The following is a 14,219-nucleotide window of genomic DNA, read 5'->3' as shown; positions in this document are numbered from 1 at the left end:
TGTTGATTTCTTGATCATGAGGTTGCTTACATGCTTTAAAGTTGTGTCGTTGGGTCAATTGGTTTTAAAAGTGAAGTGTTTTTCAGGAAGGTGGTCATTGGTGCTAAAAATGAGGGTTTTAAATCTTTGGCATGGCTTTCGTAACGAAGGATATTTTTGAAAACTTTAATTATGGAGGAGTATTTTTTACCCAAATTTATAACGAAGGATATTTTTAGTCCTTTTTTCAAAATTGAGGAGTATTTTTTATCCTTTTCCGTTTAATAAATGAATAATACACTTCTAACGAGCAACCAGACGATCCCTCAATTGTTAAAATCAACACTCTTTACCTGCTACAACTTGTTGATTAAGTTCTTCAGTTTCATTGGTCCACATAATAATTGCAACCCCGTACGTATCCCCTCACACCACCTAGTTTTACGCTTCTCTTTATTTATGCATTCAAATCTTTTACTTTTACTATAAATAGAGCCCAAGAATGTACCAGTATTTTCATCCCTCAATTTTAAGTATCATAAAAATAAGCTTTAAACAAAGAAGGAAAAGTATGGGTTCCAAGACATTTCTGTTTCTTGGCCTTTTTTTGGCTATTTTTTTCATGATAAGCTCTGAGGCTATAGCTAGGGAGTTGGCTGAGACTTCCAACTGTAAGCATTTCTTTTAATTTCTCCCTTTGTACTTTCACAACAGCTGTTTCAAAAAAGGAAAACCAACGAAAATTTCTGGACCAAAATAGAAGATTATTTTGAATTAAGGAAGGTGAGAACATATTTTTCCTCTAACTATAACATGTTCAAATATACGGAAAGTGTTTATATTACGAGTATATATATCTAAGTTAAATCATTTATCAAATGATGAGAGAAGAACGGTTCATTTTTTCAGAGTAGTAAATGACCTTTTTTAATTGCTCTTGCTACTTATGTACATTTTAGACCATGGTCTAAAAATCTCTTTAAATAATCTAAAATTTTGTAAGTTTTTACGAAAGTTAGGCGGGCAATCTAAAATCTCACTTGCTAGCTTGAATATGACTCTTAATTAATATGCATTTCTTTTGTTTTGTTTTATATGTCTTAGTTACAACTACGCATAATGCATGAAGTTTAAGAATATGCCATAAAACTTTTCAATCTTGTTAAAATATATTAAAGGTATGTAAAGAATACCAAAGATACCCTTGGTCTTAAATATGTTATGTTGAAATTAAATTTTTTTAGAAAGACATTCAAATAGAAATTTAAATTCAGAGGCCACCCACGCGTTTGTTTAATTTTCACAACTAATTTATGCAGCGGTGAAACCGGATAACGAGAATGAAGTACACGTTAACGGATACAATGGCGTTAGCGGTGATGGACATTATGGTTATAAACTTAAAGGATGCCGTCACGGTTGCTGCAGAAAGCACAAACATGTTTGCAAAAAGTGTTGCTCCTATGCAGGTGAGGCCATGGACAAAGTCACTGAAGCCCAGCCTCACAACTAATTGGAGTAACTAAAAAAAGGGGCAGCCCGATGCACTAAACTCCCGCTATGCGCGGGCTCCGGGGAAGATCGTAATAATCTTGCTGTTTTAGACCTGTTGCTTGTAACAAGTATGAATAAAGTCATTCAGTTGCTATGAATGGTTAGTCATGTAATGTTTTAATTTGTTGTGCAATATTAATATATCATATTGTGATAAAATGTTTCCATAATGCTTAATTTTCCACTTATTTTAAAGTAAGAAAAGAATCAGAAAAAGAAAGAAAAGGACAAACAACGCTGGTTCAGAACTGTTCATATCTTGTATATTTCCTAAATATATAATTACAAAGAAAATCAATTAAAGCATAAGAGACAAAGACTAATAATGTGAGCTGAAAAAGTCAAATGGTCACTTACTTGTGACTTATCAAACGCTTCTCAACCAGCCTTGCCTCTCACAAGGGGTCATTTAGTTCGTAGGCTAAGGTATTACGGGATTATAATTCTTAACTAATTTATCCACTTGGAAGGTGGGATAAAATTAACGGAAAAGGCTCAAATATGCCATCAAACTATCGGAAATGACTCATTTATGTCACTCATCAATAGTTTGACTCATTTATGCCATCGAACTATCGGAAATGTCTCATTTATGTCACTCATCAATAATTTGGCTCATTTATGCCATCGCCCGTTACCAAAATGACTCACCCATGCCATTTTTCATTAACACTGGTTTTACAAAATTAGATATGACACGTGGCCTCCAATTAGAGGTCTACGTCGTTTAATTAAACCAACCCAATTTTAAATCCCAAATTAATAAAAAATTCAACCTACACCCAACCCACCCACAACCATAATCTAGTTGGAGGCCACGTGTCATATCTGGTATTGTAAAACTGGGGTTAATAAAAAATGGCATGAATGAATTATTTTGATAACCGGCGATGGCATAAATGAGCCAAATTATTAATGAGTGGCATAAATGAGCCCTTTTCGATAGTTCGAAGGCATAAATGAACCAAACTATTGATGAGTGGCATAAATGAGTCATTTCCGATAGTTCGATGACATATTTGAGCCTTTTCCGTAAAATTAATAATACAAAGTTCAATAGGATATTGTGGGATATCCAGGATTAAGTTTGGGATTAAATTTATACTGTATTTGGTTGACGGGATGATCAATTTATATAGTCAACCAAACACAATTTAAATTTAATCCCAGATTTAATCCTGGGATGTCCCACCTTACCCCGCGTACCAAACAATCCCAAATAGTACTCATGAAAATCGGTGGAATTAGATTTTTTAATTTACTAAGAAATAAGCAAAATATAAAAAGGAAAGCATACGAATAAACTTTAATAATTGAACATATGCTATATATACATATATTTGTTTTATTTATCTATAAGTGTAATTTTCCGTTGAGAAGTTTTTATTGAAGTGTACGAAACTCTGTCATTCTTCATAACCGCGCCATTAGCTACCTGCCACGCCGAGATCATTTTTTTCTTATGCAATACTAAATATCGTATTTTTTATTTTTATTCTCACTGGAGGCAATATCTAATTTGGCTATGAATGGTTAGTCATGTAATGTTTTGTTGTACAAATATTAATATATCATATTGTGATAAAATGTTTCCATAATGCTTAATTTTCCTTGTATTTTAAAGTAAGAAAAGAATCAGAAAAAGAAAGAAAAGGACAAACAACGCAGGTTCAGAACTGTTCATATCTTGTATATTTCCTAATATATAATTACAAAGAAAATCAATTAAAGCATAAGTGACAAAGACTAATCATGTGAGCTGAAAAAGTCAAATGGTCTTACTTGTGACTTCTCAACCCTTGCCTTTCAGAAAGGAGTCGTTTAGTTACTAGGCTAAGGAATCTCGGGATTATAATTCTTGACTAATTTATCTCATTTGAAAAGTGGGATAAAATTAATAATATATAATAATATAAAGTTTAATAGGATAATGTGGAATATTCAGGATTAAGTTTGAGATTAAATTTATACGGTGTTTAATTGACGAGATGATCAATTTATCCAGTCAACCAAACACAATTTAAATTTAATCCTGAAATATCTCACCTTATCCCGCGTACCAAACGATCCCAAATAGTACTCATGAAAACTGGTGGAATTAGAATTTTTAATTTACTAAGAAATAAGCAAAATATAAAAAAGAAAACATACTAATAAACTTTAATAATTGAACATATGCTCTATATACATATATTGTTTTATTTTTCATTGAGAGGTTTTTATTGAAGTGTACGAAACTCTGTCATTCTTCGTAACCGCACCATTAGCAACCTGCCACGCCGAGATCATTTTTTTCTTATGCAATACTAAATATCGTATTATTTAACTGAAAATATTTTTGTCTATGCAACCAAATAGTGTATACCTGTCTCATTATTTTTAAGTTATTTCAATTTCATATTCTTTGATAGTTACCGTACATTTTTTTTTTGTGACGTTTTGTTTATATATAGGTCGGTACGTGGATGTAAGCCACATGGTCATATTGACGTGTTCTACGAACAAAGTTTTGTAAATGGTTAGCCATTAATATGGATACAATGGACCAAGATAAATTATAGTAATAAATTTGGAAGTGTTTTACGGTTGAGATTTTACAAGACTTTAGATATTTCACTTATATTTTATTTTATTCACACTGGAGGCAATATCTAATTTGGCGCTGATTAATTCAAATTCAGGTCGGAAAATTTCAATTTAAAGAAAACAATTTCTCTTCCAAAGTTTCACAATGGTCGAGTGACTGCATGAGACTAATAAATTTGCTCTAAATACCACGCAATCATCCAATTACTCACAATTTTAAGTCTTGTGCCGCATAAGATATATAGTCGGTGAGCCAGCAATCGTTTTTATATCAAAATTTATAAAAATATATAAATTATGTGTCTCTTTATGCATACATTTATTATATAATCGGTTATTAAATAATAGTCTTACTTAAATTATTAACTAATAAAATCACATTATTTGATCTAGGGAAGGATCTAGTGTAGACACGTAATTTTGACCCTCCCCGTGTGTTTCATCTTATAGTTTTAAATATTTCTTTTAATTTTAATTTTGACGTGCTAGTTTTATTCTATTTCATTTTGAGTAGGTTTGTTTGTGAAAATGAAAAAAAAGGCAAAAAATATTCGCTATTTTCAAAGTATAAATTTTGTGTTTTAAAGAAAGAAAAATTACAAAAATATGCTTTATAGCTTTTAATTTTGCTTAGCCAGTTATTTATTTTAAGAGTATTTTTTTTTTTAGTTATCTAGAAATAGTTATTAAATATTTTTTGTTTTTTTTACATTTAAAAAAAAATAAAAATGAACAAATAGAATTGTACCACCTCATCAAAAAATGACAAAATTTGATAACAAACCTTATCACAAAACGGGAGGGGGTTCACGTGAATTGAGGGAATATTATTGTTGGGGTGGGGTCACACATAAAGAAAAACAAAAAATAAAAAAAATAAAAAAAAAGAAAGGGGACCACATGAACACGTGACAAAAGGGGATTCATTACTTTTATATAGGGCAATACAGATAATGATACAAAAACGAGAGGCATATGAGGGAATCAGGGGATTGAGCCGCAAAAACAAATGAAAAAAAAAAAACTAGAATATAGGAACCTACAGCCACCATAACAAAAGAAAAAAGGAGGGGCCGCATGAGGTCTTTCTTTTTTCCTTTTTAGTAGCTAAAACGTGTACCCAAGAATGATATAAAACTAAGAAAACTCAGTACACCAAGAGACGATATAAGCAGCTCACCCTTTTAAAAAAAAAACAAATCATCCATCATCTTCTTCAAATTTTCCACAAACCACCGTGAACAACTCCTCCCCCTCGCCGAAAAAATCACCGGAAAATCCAACAAAAAAAAAATAATATATATATATTATCATCATCTTCTTTCATTTTTTTTTTTCTCTTCACCATTAACAACCACCACCAAAAATCATCAGCCGCAATCCTCATGTTTCTTCATTTTTTTTTAATTTTCCTCTCAGTTAAGCTTTTCTTCTTCCATAGATAGAGCACTAAAGCACTGTGAAGTACCATGTAAACCACCCTGAATCACTCCTTTACCGACACAAAAAAAAAAAAAATTGAAAAGCAATCCCAAACACTACGGCAAACACTGTTTTGGTTTTCCGGTGAGGTTCAAGGGGGTTCGAGGTCGTCGGCGAATTTTTGGGGTAAAGGTTCTCCCTTTTTCTATATTCAAGAGTAGTTGCTGTCCATTTCAGCTATTTGTAAACAAAGGTGGATGCTTTTTGGTCAATATTGAAGAAGGTTTTACTCCATTAAATGTCCAAATCTTTTCTTCTTTAGTCTACTTAATGCTATATATCATGCCTTAATCCACTTTGCTTTTATGCTTTCATCATTCTTGGCATGCTGTTATACTTTATTTGTAAACAAAATTTGCTGCATTTGTTTAAATGGGGACTGATTAACGGGTGTCATTTTGGTTTTAAATATTCTAAAAGCATTAGTTTTTTTTTAAGTTGGTATTGGAACAAAACGAAAAAAAAGGGCTTAGTTGGATGTTAAAGTTTGGCAGCAAGGTTTCTTTAGTTTGAATTGGGACAACGATGCATTGTTCAAGAAGTTAATTAACTTTAGTTGGTTTTGTTTGTTTTATTGAATGAAATGATCTAAAATTGGTTGATCCTTAAGTGTCTTAGACAGTAAGTGTTTTTAGTTTATTTTACTTGGAATTCTTATTTTTTTTGAATTCGTGATATTTAAATATACATAGTTAGGCGATATTAGTTGGCAGTGATTGGCTTCAAGAATGAATTGATCGCGCATTGGGATAAGAAAAGAATAAGTTTAGGTCTTTGCTACTATCATTAATTGGGCCAGCAATGACATATTAGGCCCGATTATTTAATTTATTAATTGTGAGATGAGCGAGATAGGATGCGAATTTATTTCAAATCCCGTTGTTAAGCATAAAAGAAAAGAGGGGTAAAAACAATTGTAAGGGAGTGAGATGGGTTGTGAACATGGTTCAAAACCCGTTTTCGAAAGAGTGAAAAACAAATAATTTTAAGTCTCGGATTTTAGAGACAAATAATTGCCTTTAACGCTAGACGAGCTTTAGGCGCGTTTTAAGACGTTTGTTTCGATTAAGAATGCGGCTATGCATCTTATTCCGAGACACCCTAATAACTCAAGGATGCGGTTACGTACCTTGGCCGAACTCTTTTTAATAATTAATTTTGTTTCGAGTAAGAATGCAGTTATGCATCTTATTTTGAGACGCTTAAAAGATCCGGAATGCGGTTACGCATCCGAGTTAAGACAAAAAAAAAAAAAAAAAGTAAAGTAAAAAGTTCAATAAATAAAAGCACGAGAAAATCAAGGCTCGGGAACATAATTTATCCAAAATAGATTTAAGCTAAGTATAAGTCGATAAAGAGACCGTGCTAGAACCACGGGACTCGGGGAATGCCTAACACCTTCTCCCCGGTCAACAGAATTCCTTACCCGGTCTTCTGTTTTCGCGGACCATAATAAAAGAGTCATTTCCTTTTGATTAGGGATTCATAAGGTGGCTTGGAACACCAAAACTCAATTCCAAGTGGCGACTCTGTAACTAAAATAATCCCTTTTCAAAACCGTCACTTCAAATGGAAAAACCCTTTAATAATAAAAACTTGCGCGTTTATAGCGCGGGGGAACAAAAAGGGTGTGACATCTCTGGCGACTCTGCTGGGGATTGTAACCAGAATTCGAGCTTTGTGATATTGCCTTATATTTGGCTTTTATTATTATTATTATTATTATTATTATTATTATTATTATTATTATTATTATTATTATTATTATTATTATTATTATTATTATTATTATTTGCATTTATTATGTTTTTGGCCTAATGTGCTAATTGCCGCTCAATTACCGCTTTGATATTGTTGAACTGTATTATAAAATGCCTTCTCTCGCGCACCCTTCTGAGTCTCTGAAACACTTCACACACGGGCACAGGAATGCAGTTATGCATCCTAACTTTCTGTCAAGATAAAGCCGGAGCGTCTTGGCGCCCGGTGGAGGATTTTAGTCACACATGTTAGGCGGGACAGGATAAGCAATGAAGTCGGAATAGCACTGCTACCGACAGTATTGCCCCTCCCCGGCTCGAGTTGTCCGCTCGGGTGACTCAGTCTAGACACCTTTGCCATTAGGTCTTAAACCTAGCAAAACTGAAAACGCAGAACTGATATCCCTAGTAGGCTACGCTTATCTGCATCACGTGCATTTGACTTAGCGGGACTCGGCACAGGGGCCGGGTCTGACTAGGACAGGTGACCTTTTTATCAGACCAACATGTGCATCCAATGTGCTAATTGTAATATACTTGGAAGGTGCCTGATTGTTGACCGGCTTTAGGATAACCAAGGGGGTTTGAGAGAGATAAATATCACTGACTTTTGGGTCATTTTTTTTTTAGAAAAAAAAAAAGAGAAAAGAAAAGAGAGGAGGTCAAATATCATCCCCATTTTTTTTTTTTTTTTTTGAGTTTATACGAACTACGCGAGCCTGATTCTCACCGTCCGTGAGATACGTAGGCAACTCTCTTCGAGTTCGGCCCCACCTTCTCAGGTTTGAGAGGTTCATTTGTGTAGTCCTTTTGTCCATTTGTGTCAGGTTAGTTTGTCAAAACAATAAAGATACTAAGTCACTTTGCAGAGTCCTTGTCATAAAATTAAACGTACCCACGAATCGGTGACAGGGTATTTAGACAAGTCACTCTAGGTTTGGTTTTCAAGTCCAATGTTGGGCAACTTTGTTGAGTTTTGCTATCTGAGTCACGGTAGACTGCTGTAAAAAAAAAAAAAAAAAAAAAAACATACGGAGATTGATTGTGATTTTTCTTGCCTTAGCTTTTAAAACCACATATTTTTCTATAAGTTTATTTGTCGTCCACGTGCATTCATGAGTCCAAGTCTAAAAAGGTCATTAATTTCATATCCACGAAATTTAAGAAAAACTTTTGAATTTGTGATTTTAAATGAAAATTGTATGTAATATACCAAGATGTTTTTAATCTTCTGTGATTTTAAGTATTTCATGTGGAATTTTGTAGGTACGGAATTAGTACTAAACATATAAAATGACATTTATATTTAAAATCGACAAAAAGAGAAAATAAGAAGTATAAATTGAAATAAAGGGAAAGTATGTAATAGTTTTAAACTTGGAACAATCATTACAAGTAAAATAAAGCAAATTCTAAGCACATTATTAATCAGATACTTAGCAGATGATTTAAAAAGGGGTTCGTGAAATTCTTATAGTAAAATGTTTTTGGTTTTAATGAAAAGAATGTCTTATTGGGTTCGAGCCTTATATAACGGATAGTTCTCTTTGTTAGAGAGCAATTTGCTTTTCAATATGAGATTTTTCAGCGTAAATTTGAATTTAATTGGACTTCAATGTGGATACCGAACACGTTAATGAAAAATAAAATGTTTGTGTGTATTTTTTTGATAATGAAAAATAAAATGTGTGTGTATTTTTTTTGGTAGCTTGAACAGTAACAGCGGGTAGTTGGGTGGCGGTCTAAGAAGGCTTTCGTCAACTCAACTGATAAGTGACTATTCGTCATTTTTCCACTTGGCATTATTAATAAGTTTATTAATAAGTCAACTAATAAGTCATTCATGCTTTTATTCGTCGGCAATAGCAACTATGCACTTGGGTTTTAGAAGCTGTCAGACTCTTCCAAATTTTCTCCCAATTTATCGATTTATCTTTTCACTTTGTTGCATTTTACATTGACATATGAACCGCGTTAGAAATCCGAAGATTGGAAGAAAAAAAAATTAAAACTTTTAGAGAGGTCAATAAACATGCAGAAGCTAAAAAAACAAAAAGAAATAAAAGAACGGTAAATAAAGATAGAATGAAAAGAATGGATCAAGAAATTCATGAACGAATTCAAGAATTTCAAGAAATTCTAATTTGCGTAATTGGCTCCTAGCAACAAAACGATAATTAGCCAATAAAAAACTAATAATCACCTTTGATAGAATAGATCGAAGAAGTAGATGATTGAACCCGACCTCCTTTTGGAGTAATAAGACCAATAATAAGCCGAAACTTATCACCATTCTTGAATATCTAAAAGTAACCTAGGTTTTAAAAAGAAATTAAACTTACCACATTCTTGAAGGTTGAAGTATAAATCCAACAACACCGTTCTTTACTTTATAACATTAAGTGTCATGTGTTTGGTATAGATGAAAAAGAAATTCCACAAAAAATATTTTCTAAAAAATTAGTGACTAAACTTATTTTCTTTTTGATGTTTAATAAGTAAATAGAAATATTAGTTTACAAATATGTATATATAATCTAAAAAAAAATTACGAAAATGAGATAGAGTGGGGTGGGTGGAAGGCAGAGGATGGGGGGCGGAGTGGGGAGGATACGATCAAGATAAGGTTGTCCTATACAAGTTGAGGAAATTTGTATTTCTAGCTATTAGTTTATTGCATGATAATCCGATAATACATCAACATTTAATGACAATTTCCCCACTCGTGCCGTCGTCTACTTTTGCTGCCAAAAGGATATTGAAGATCTTATAGGATGTGAAAGAAATTTTGTCAATAATTCTTATTGCATTGTATATGTTTGCGACGTGTAATTAAAGAAAATTAAATTTCTTTAAAGAAGGCAAAATGACTCCCCTTTCAGCTGATTTTATTCAAAATTGACCAAAATGAAATTTTTAGAGGAATTTTAGACGGGTGGTTAACCATTAATGGATAATGAACCCACACAAATACGGTTGAAAATTACTTTGCTGTCGAGATTCTATATGACCTTTAAACGTAACTTATTATTTACATTTTAAGAATTTGCAAAATTTCCCGACTTAAGAAATTGTGGTTAATTAGGATGAATGGTTTTACAATAGAAATCTTAGAATAAAGTTAGCTAATTTGCAATTTGGCAAGCCTAACAGAGGGCCGACGTGCACATATACCAATTTTGGGATTATCGGCCATTCATGTCATATCCGAAATGCGTAAAAAATTTAAAAGTCTATCCACTTTGAAACAACTTCAGACATGTAGCGTCTGACGCATTTCGGAAGTTAGGCTTGACAAAACCTCAGCTTCAGATATTTTGAAGTTAGACATGGCTGAAGTTCAAGCATGCAAAAGATGGTTGAGGTTCAGTTATTTTTGTCCGAACTTCAAACACATTTAGCTGAACTTCAATTATTTTGCCAGAATTTTAGGTAGAAATACTTGAACTTCAATTTAGTCATTTTTGCCTAAACTTCAGTCATTCTAGTTTGAAGTTCAGATAAGTTTGCCTAAAATTCATGCTCATATATGACTGGAATTCAGTCATCTTCTCTGAACTTAGATAGAAATACTTGAATTTCATCCATCATATGTGGCTGAATTTAGTTATTTTTGCTTGAACTCTAGACATTTTTAATTTGAAGTTCAGGCAATTATGTCAATAATATTAGTGAGCTGAATTGTGAATTCTTCATTCTCTTCACCTGCCAACAGCACATTGCATAAATGCACCCGTGTGATCGTGTCCCCTCACACCTAATGCGGTAATGCCCGTCCCCTACAATTTGTAATGCATTCAAAACTTACTATAAATAGAGACCAATTATACATTGGTTTCTTCATCCTTTAATTTCAAGTATCATAGCTAAGCTTGGGTACGAAAAAATGGGTTCCAAGGCATTTCTGTTACTTGGCCTTTGTTTGGCCATTTATGTAATGATAAGCTCAGAGGTTGTAGCTAGGGAGTTGGCCGAGACTTCCACCAATTTAGAAGAGGCTGAATGTAAGCATCCTGATCCATTGCTCCTTTTTTATTTATGCTAGCTGATCATGATTTTTACCAAGTTTTTACTTGTTTGATATTTTTATTCGGTGTTCGGTACTCGTTTTGAGGTTCAGTTAATCCCAATTTGCACCGAGAAATCCCAACTTGGGAATAAAGTGTCTTCTACCAAAGGCGGCTCTGGGCCCGAACCTAAAACTTATAATCAAGAATGGAGGAGAACTTAACACCCATCAGTCTGTGGGGATCGAAATAATCAGGGCGTCATGCGGAAGCTTACAATTGTAATACATGAAAATCCCCCTGTACTTTGCATTTTTTTTCAATAAGACATATGTACTTTCGAAAAGTCCTATTACCCCCTGTACCACTTATATATGTAATAAATACACACTTTTGACCTGGTTTGGCAAAACGTGTGTGTGCACGCTCTGTAGGAGCGTGAAGAAAAAATTTGGGCTTCATAGAAACCAAATATATTTTGCCACGTGGCTGCCCAAACTTAAAAAAAAAAGAACGTTAAATTTTCAACAGCACCAAAAACAACACAAACCGCACCAAAAACAGCTCAAAAATGCGGAAAAAAACAGCACTAAAAACTTAACATTCTTTTTTTTAAGTTTGGGCAGCCACGTGGCAAAATATGATTGGCTTCTTTGAAGCCCAAATTTTTTCGTCACGCTCCTACAGAGCGTGCACACACACGTTTTGCCAAACTAGGTCAGAAGTGTGCATTTATTACATTTATAAGTGGTACAGGGGGGTAATAGGACCTTTCGAAAGTACACATGTCTTATTGAAAAAACATGCAAAGTACAGGATTTTTTTATGTATTCTCTCTATCTAATATGGTTTGATCAAGTGACCTACGTATTAAAAACCTAATTTAAAAGAAAGCATTAAGAACTACGAAGAGAACAATCTCCCCCTAAACAAAACTCTCTTAATGCCTACATTGTGGATGCTATTGTGTTGTTTATGAGAAGAGAAAGTCCAAAACTTCTCCTCCGAGAAAAGCATAGAAATCCTGTTTCACAAAGAAAACTTTTTCCACCAAAAAATCTTTTTGAAAAAAACACAATTATGATAAAATTGTAGAAAATTTAGGGCAAATCCGAACACAGTCCATCACAACTTTTGATGATACCAAATTGATAAGGAGTACAAATAATCATCCTTTATTTTCACAGTTAGCATGTAACTCTTTTTTAATATTCTGAAATAATATATGTGGCGGATCTAAGCATGGGTTCTCGAGTTCGGTAGAATTATTATTATCAAGTAGAAATGAACTTACGTGGGACATGAATAGACAGAATTAAATACTCATTTTTAGAACACATTCTCTCAACTCAAAACACGCAAATTTTACATCTAGATTCAGCAATGTGCAGGAAATATAATCAGCAATCTATATAATGTTATGGATTAAAGCAAATGCTTAATTATCTAATTCAGAGTTAGTATAAAAAAATCAGCCCATAAAATAATTACATGAATAAAGCTGTTATGAATAATATGCTTATTTACACAATTATATTGATGCATGCAGCTAAGAAATCCAATAACAAGAATGAAGTACATGAAGCCCAATTTGGCGGGTACCCTGGCGGTGGTGGAGGTTACCCTGGTGGTGGCGGTGGTTATCCTGGTGGCGGCCGTGGAGGTGGCAGATACCCTGGCAGTGGCCGCGGTGGCGGTGGATACCCCGGTGGCGGCCGTGGTGGTGGCGGATATCCAGGTGGAGGCCGTGGAGGTGGCGGATACCCTGGCAGTGGACGCGGCGGTGGTGGATACCCTGGCGGCGGACGTGGTGGTGGTGGCCGCGGTGGTGGTGGAAGATACTGCCGCTATGGTTGCTGCCAAGGCAATAACTATACTTGCTATAGATGCTGCCCATACAAAAGTGAGGCAATGCATAAAGTTACTAAAGCTAAGCCTCATAACTGATCATCATGTGGAGCAGTATATTATATATACTAAACTTCTGTAATGGAAAATATGTAATCAGTATTAATTAATCCTCTTGCTGCTTTGATTTCAACTAGAACTTCTTGTAAGAATTGTGATATAAAAGCCATCATGTAATGTTTAATTTGTTAATTATAGTATGGTGTGTCGTGTGATAATATCTTCAGTTTGGCGTTTTTCTGATTTTCCTTTTTTATCAAACTCCTCTCCTTCTATCTAATATAAAATTAATTAGGTATAAGTGAAAACATAAAGATAAACGATTTAATCAAATATTAAATCGATCAATTTGAAGAATGTCGAGTCCGGATGATTTTGTTAGTTGAAAAGTTTATGAAAAGAAGAGAAGTCATAAATAATCTAATAATGCATCAACATTTAATGTACAATTTTCCCACAAGAGCCGTTGTCTACTTTATTGCCAAAAGAATTTTGGAGATCTTAGATGATGTGTCTAAAATTATTGAGGATGTTACACAAGGTGCAACCTTTTTTATTGAGGTTCCTTTTACGGACTGCTATTTAATTTTTGTCCCTATTTCAGAAGTTTAGCAAATATAACTTTTTCTCCTCCTTTTTCATCATATCGTGTGTGTTGTAGAAATTTGAAAAATCATTAATTACTTACTTGTGGTTGGTTCGAATTTGTTTGGTTGAAGAAACATGTATGAAGAACATCATTATTAGATTTTATTAAGCTTTATTATTGAAGACGATAATAGGCTCTGCTGATTTTTCAAGGTTTGAGTTGGATCGAACTATTGAGAATTCTTGAGATTAGTATTAGAAGGTTGGACATCAAATTCTGACCCATTAATTTGGACCAATTTGAATTAATTCGGACGTAAAAATGTGTTAGTAAAATTCTTGTGCAAGCCTTGGT

At 33.6% G+C, this 14,219-nt stretch overlaps 2 protein-coding genes across 2 annotated transcripts; both read left to right on the top strand.

Moving 5' to 3' along the window:
• The first annotated feature begins 495 nt into the window (after window positions 1-495).
• LOC132610251 (glycine-rich protein-like) lies at window positions 496-1,692 on the top strand. The gene is made up of 2 exons (XM_060324564.1): window positions 496-650; window positions 1,299-1,692. The coding sequence occupies exons 1-2, from the start codon at window positions 551-553 to the stop codon at window positions 1,490-1,492; spliced, it is 294 nt and encodes a 97-aa protein (XP_060180547.1). The 5' UTR covers window positions 496-550; the 3' UTR covers window positions 1,493-1,692.
• A 9,505-nt stretch (window positions 1,693-11,197) lies between these two features.
• Window positions 11,198-13,494, top strand: LOC132610642 (glycine-rich RNA-binding protein 10-like). Its single transcript, XM_060324960.1, has 2 exons — window positions 11,198-11,365; window positions 12,918-13,494. The coding sequence occupies exons 1-2, from the start codon at window positions 11,248-11,250 to the stop codon at window positions 13,313-13,315; spliced, it is 516 nt and encodes a 171-aa protein (XP_060180943.1). The 5' UTR covers window positions 11,198-11,247; the 3' UTR covers window positions 13,316-13,494.
• Window positions 13,495-14,219: the final 725 nt, after the last annotated feature.

Source organism: Lycium barbarum, chromosome 9 (assembly GCF_019175385.1).
Source record: "Lycium barbarum isolate Lr01 chromosome 9, ASM1917538v2, whole genome shotgun sequence".
In the NCBI taxonomy this organism is placed as follows: domain Eukaryota; kingdom Viridiplantae; phylum Streptophyta; class Magnoliopsida; order Solanales; family Solanaceae; genus Lycium; species Lycium barbarum.
Note: the sequence above shows the minus strand (reverse complement) of the source record. Positions and strands in the feature narration are given on the sequence as shown.

What these genes read in the sequence shown, in the direction of transcription:
- LOC132610251 (XM_060324564.1), top strand. Translation starts at nt 551, where the DNA reads ATGGGTTCCAAGACATTTCTGTTTCTTGGCCTTTTTTTGGCTATTTTT. An exon ending in GTTGGCTGAGACTTCCAACT is followed by an intron (nt 651 to 1,298) that starts GTAAGCATTTCT and finishes TAATTTATGCAG; the next exon opens with CGGTGAAACCGGATAACGAG.
- LOC132610642 (XM_060324960.1), top strand. Translation starts at nt 11,248, where the DNA reads ATGGGTTCCAAGGCATTTCTGTTACTTGGCCTTTGTTTGGCCATTTAT. An exon ending in CAATTTAGAAGAGGCTGAAT is followed by an intron (nt 11,366 to 12,917) that starts GTAAGCATCCTG and finishes TGATGCATGCAG; the next exon opens with CTAAGAAATCCAATAACAAG.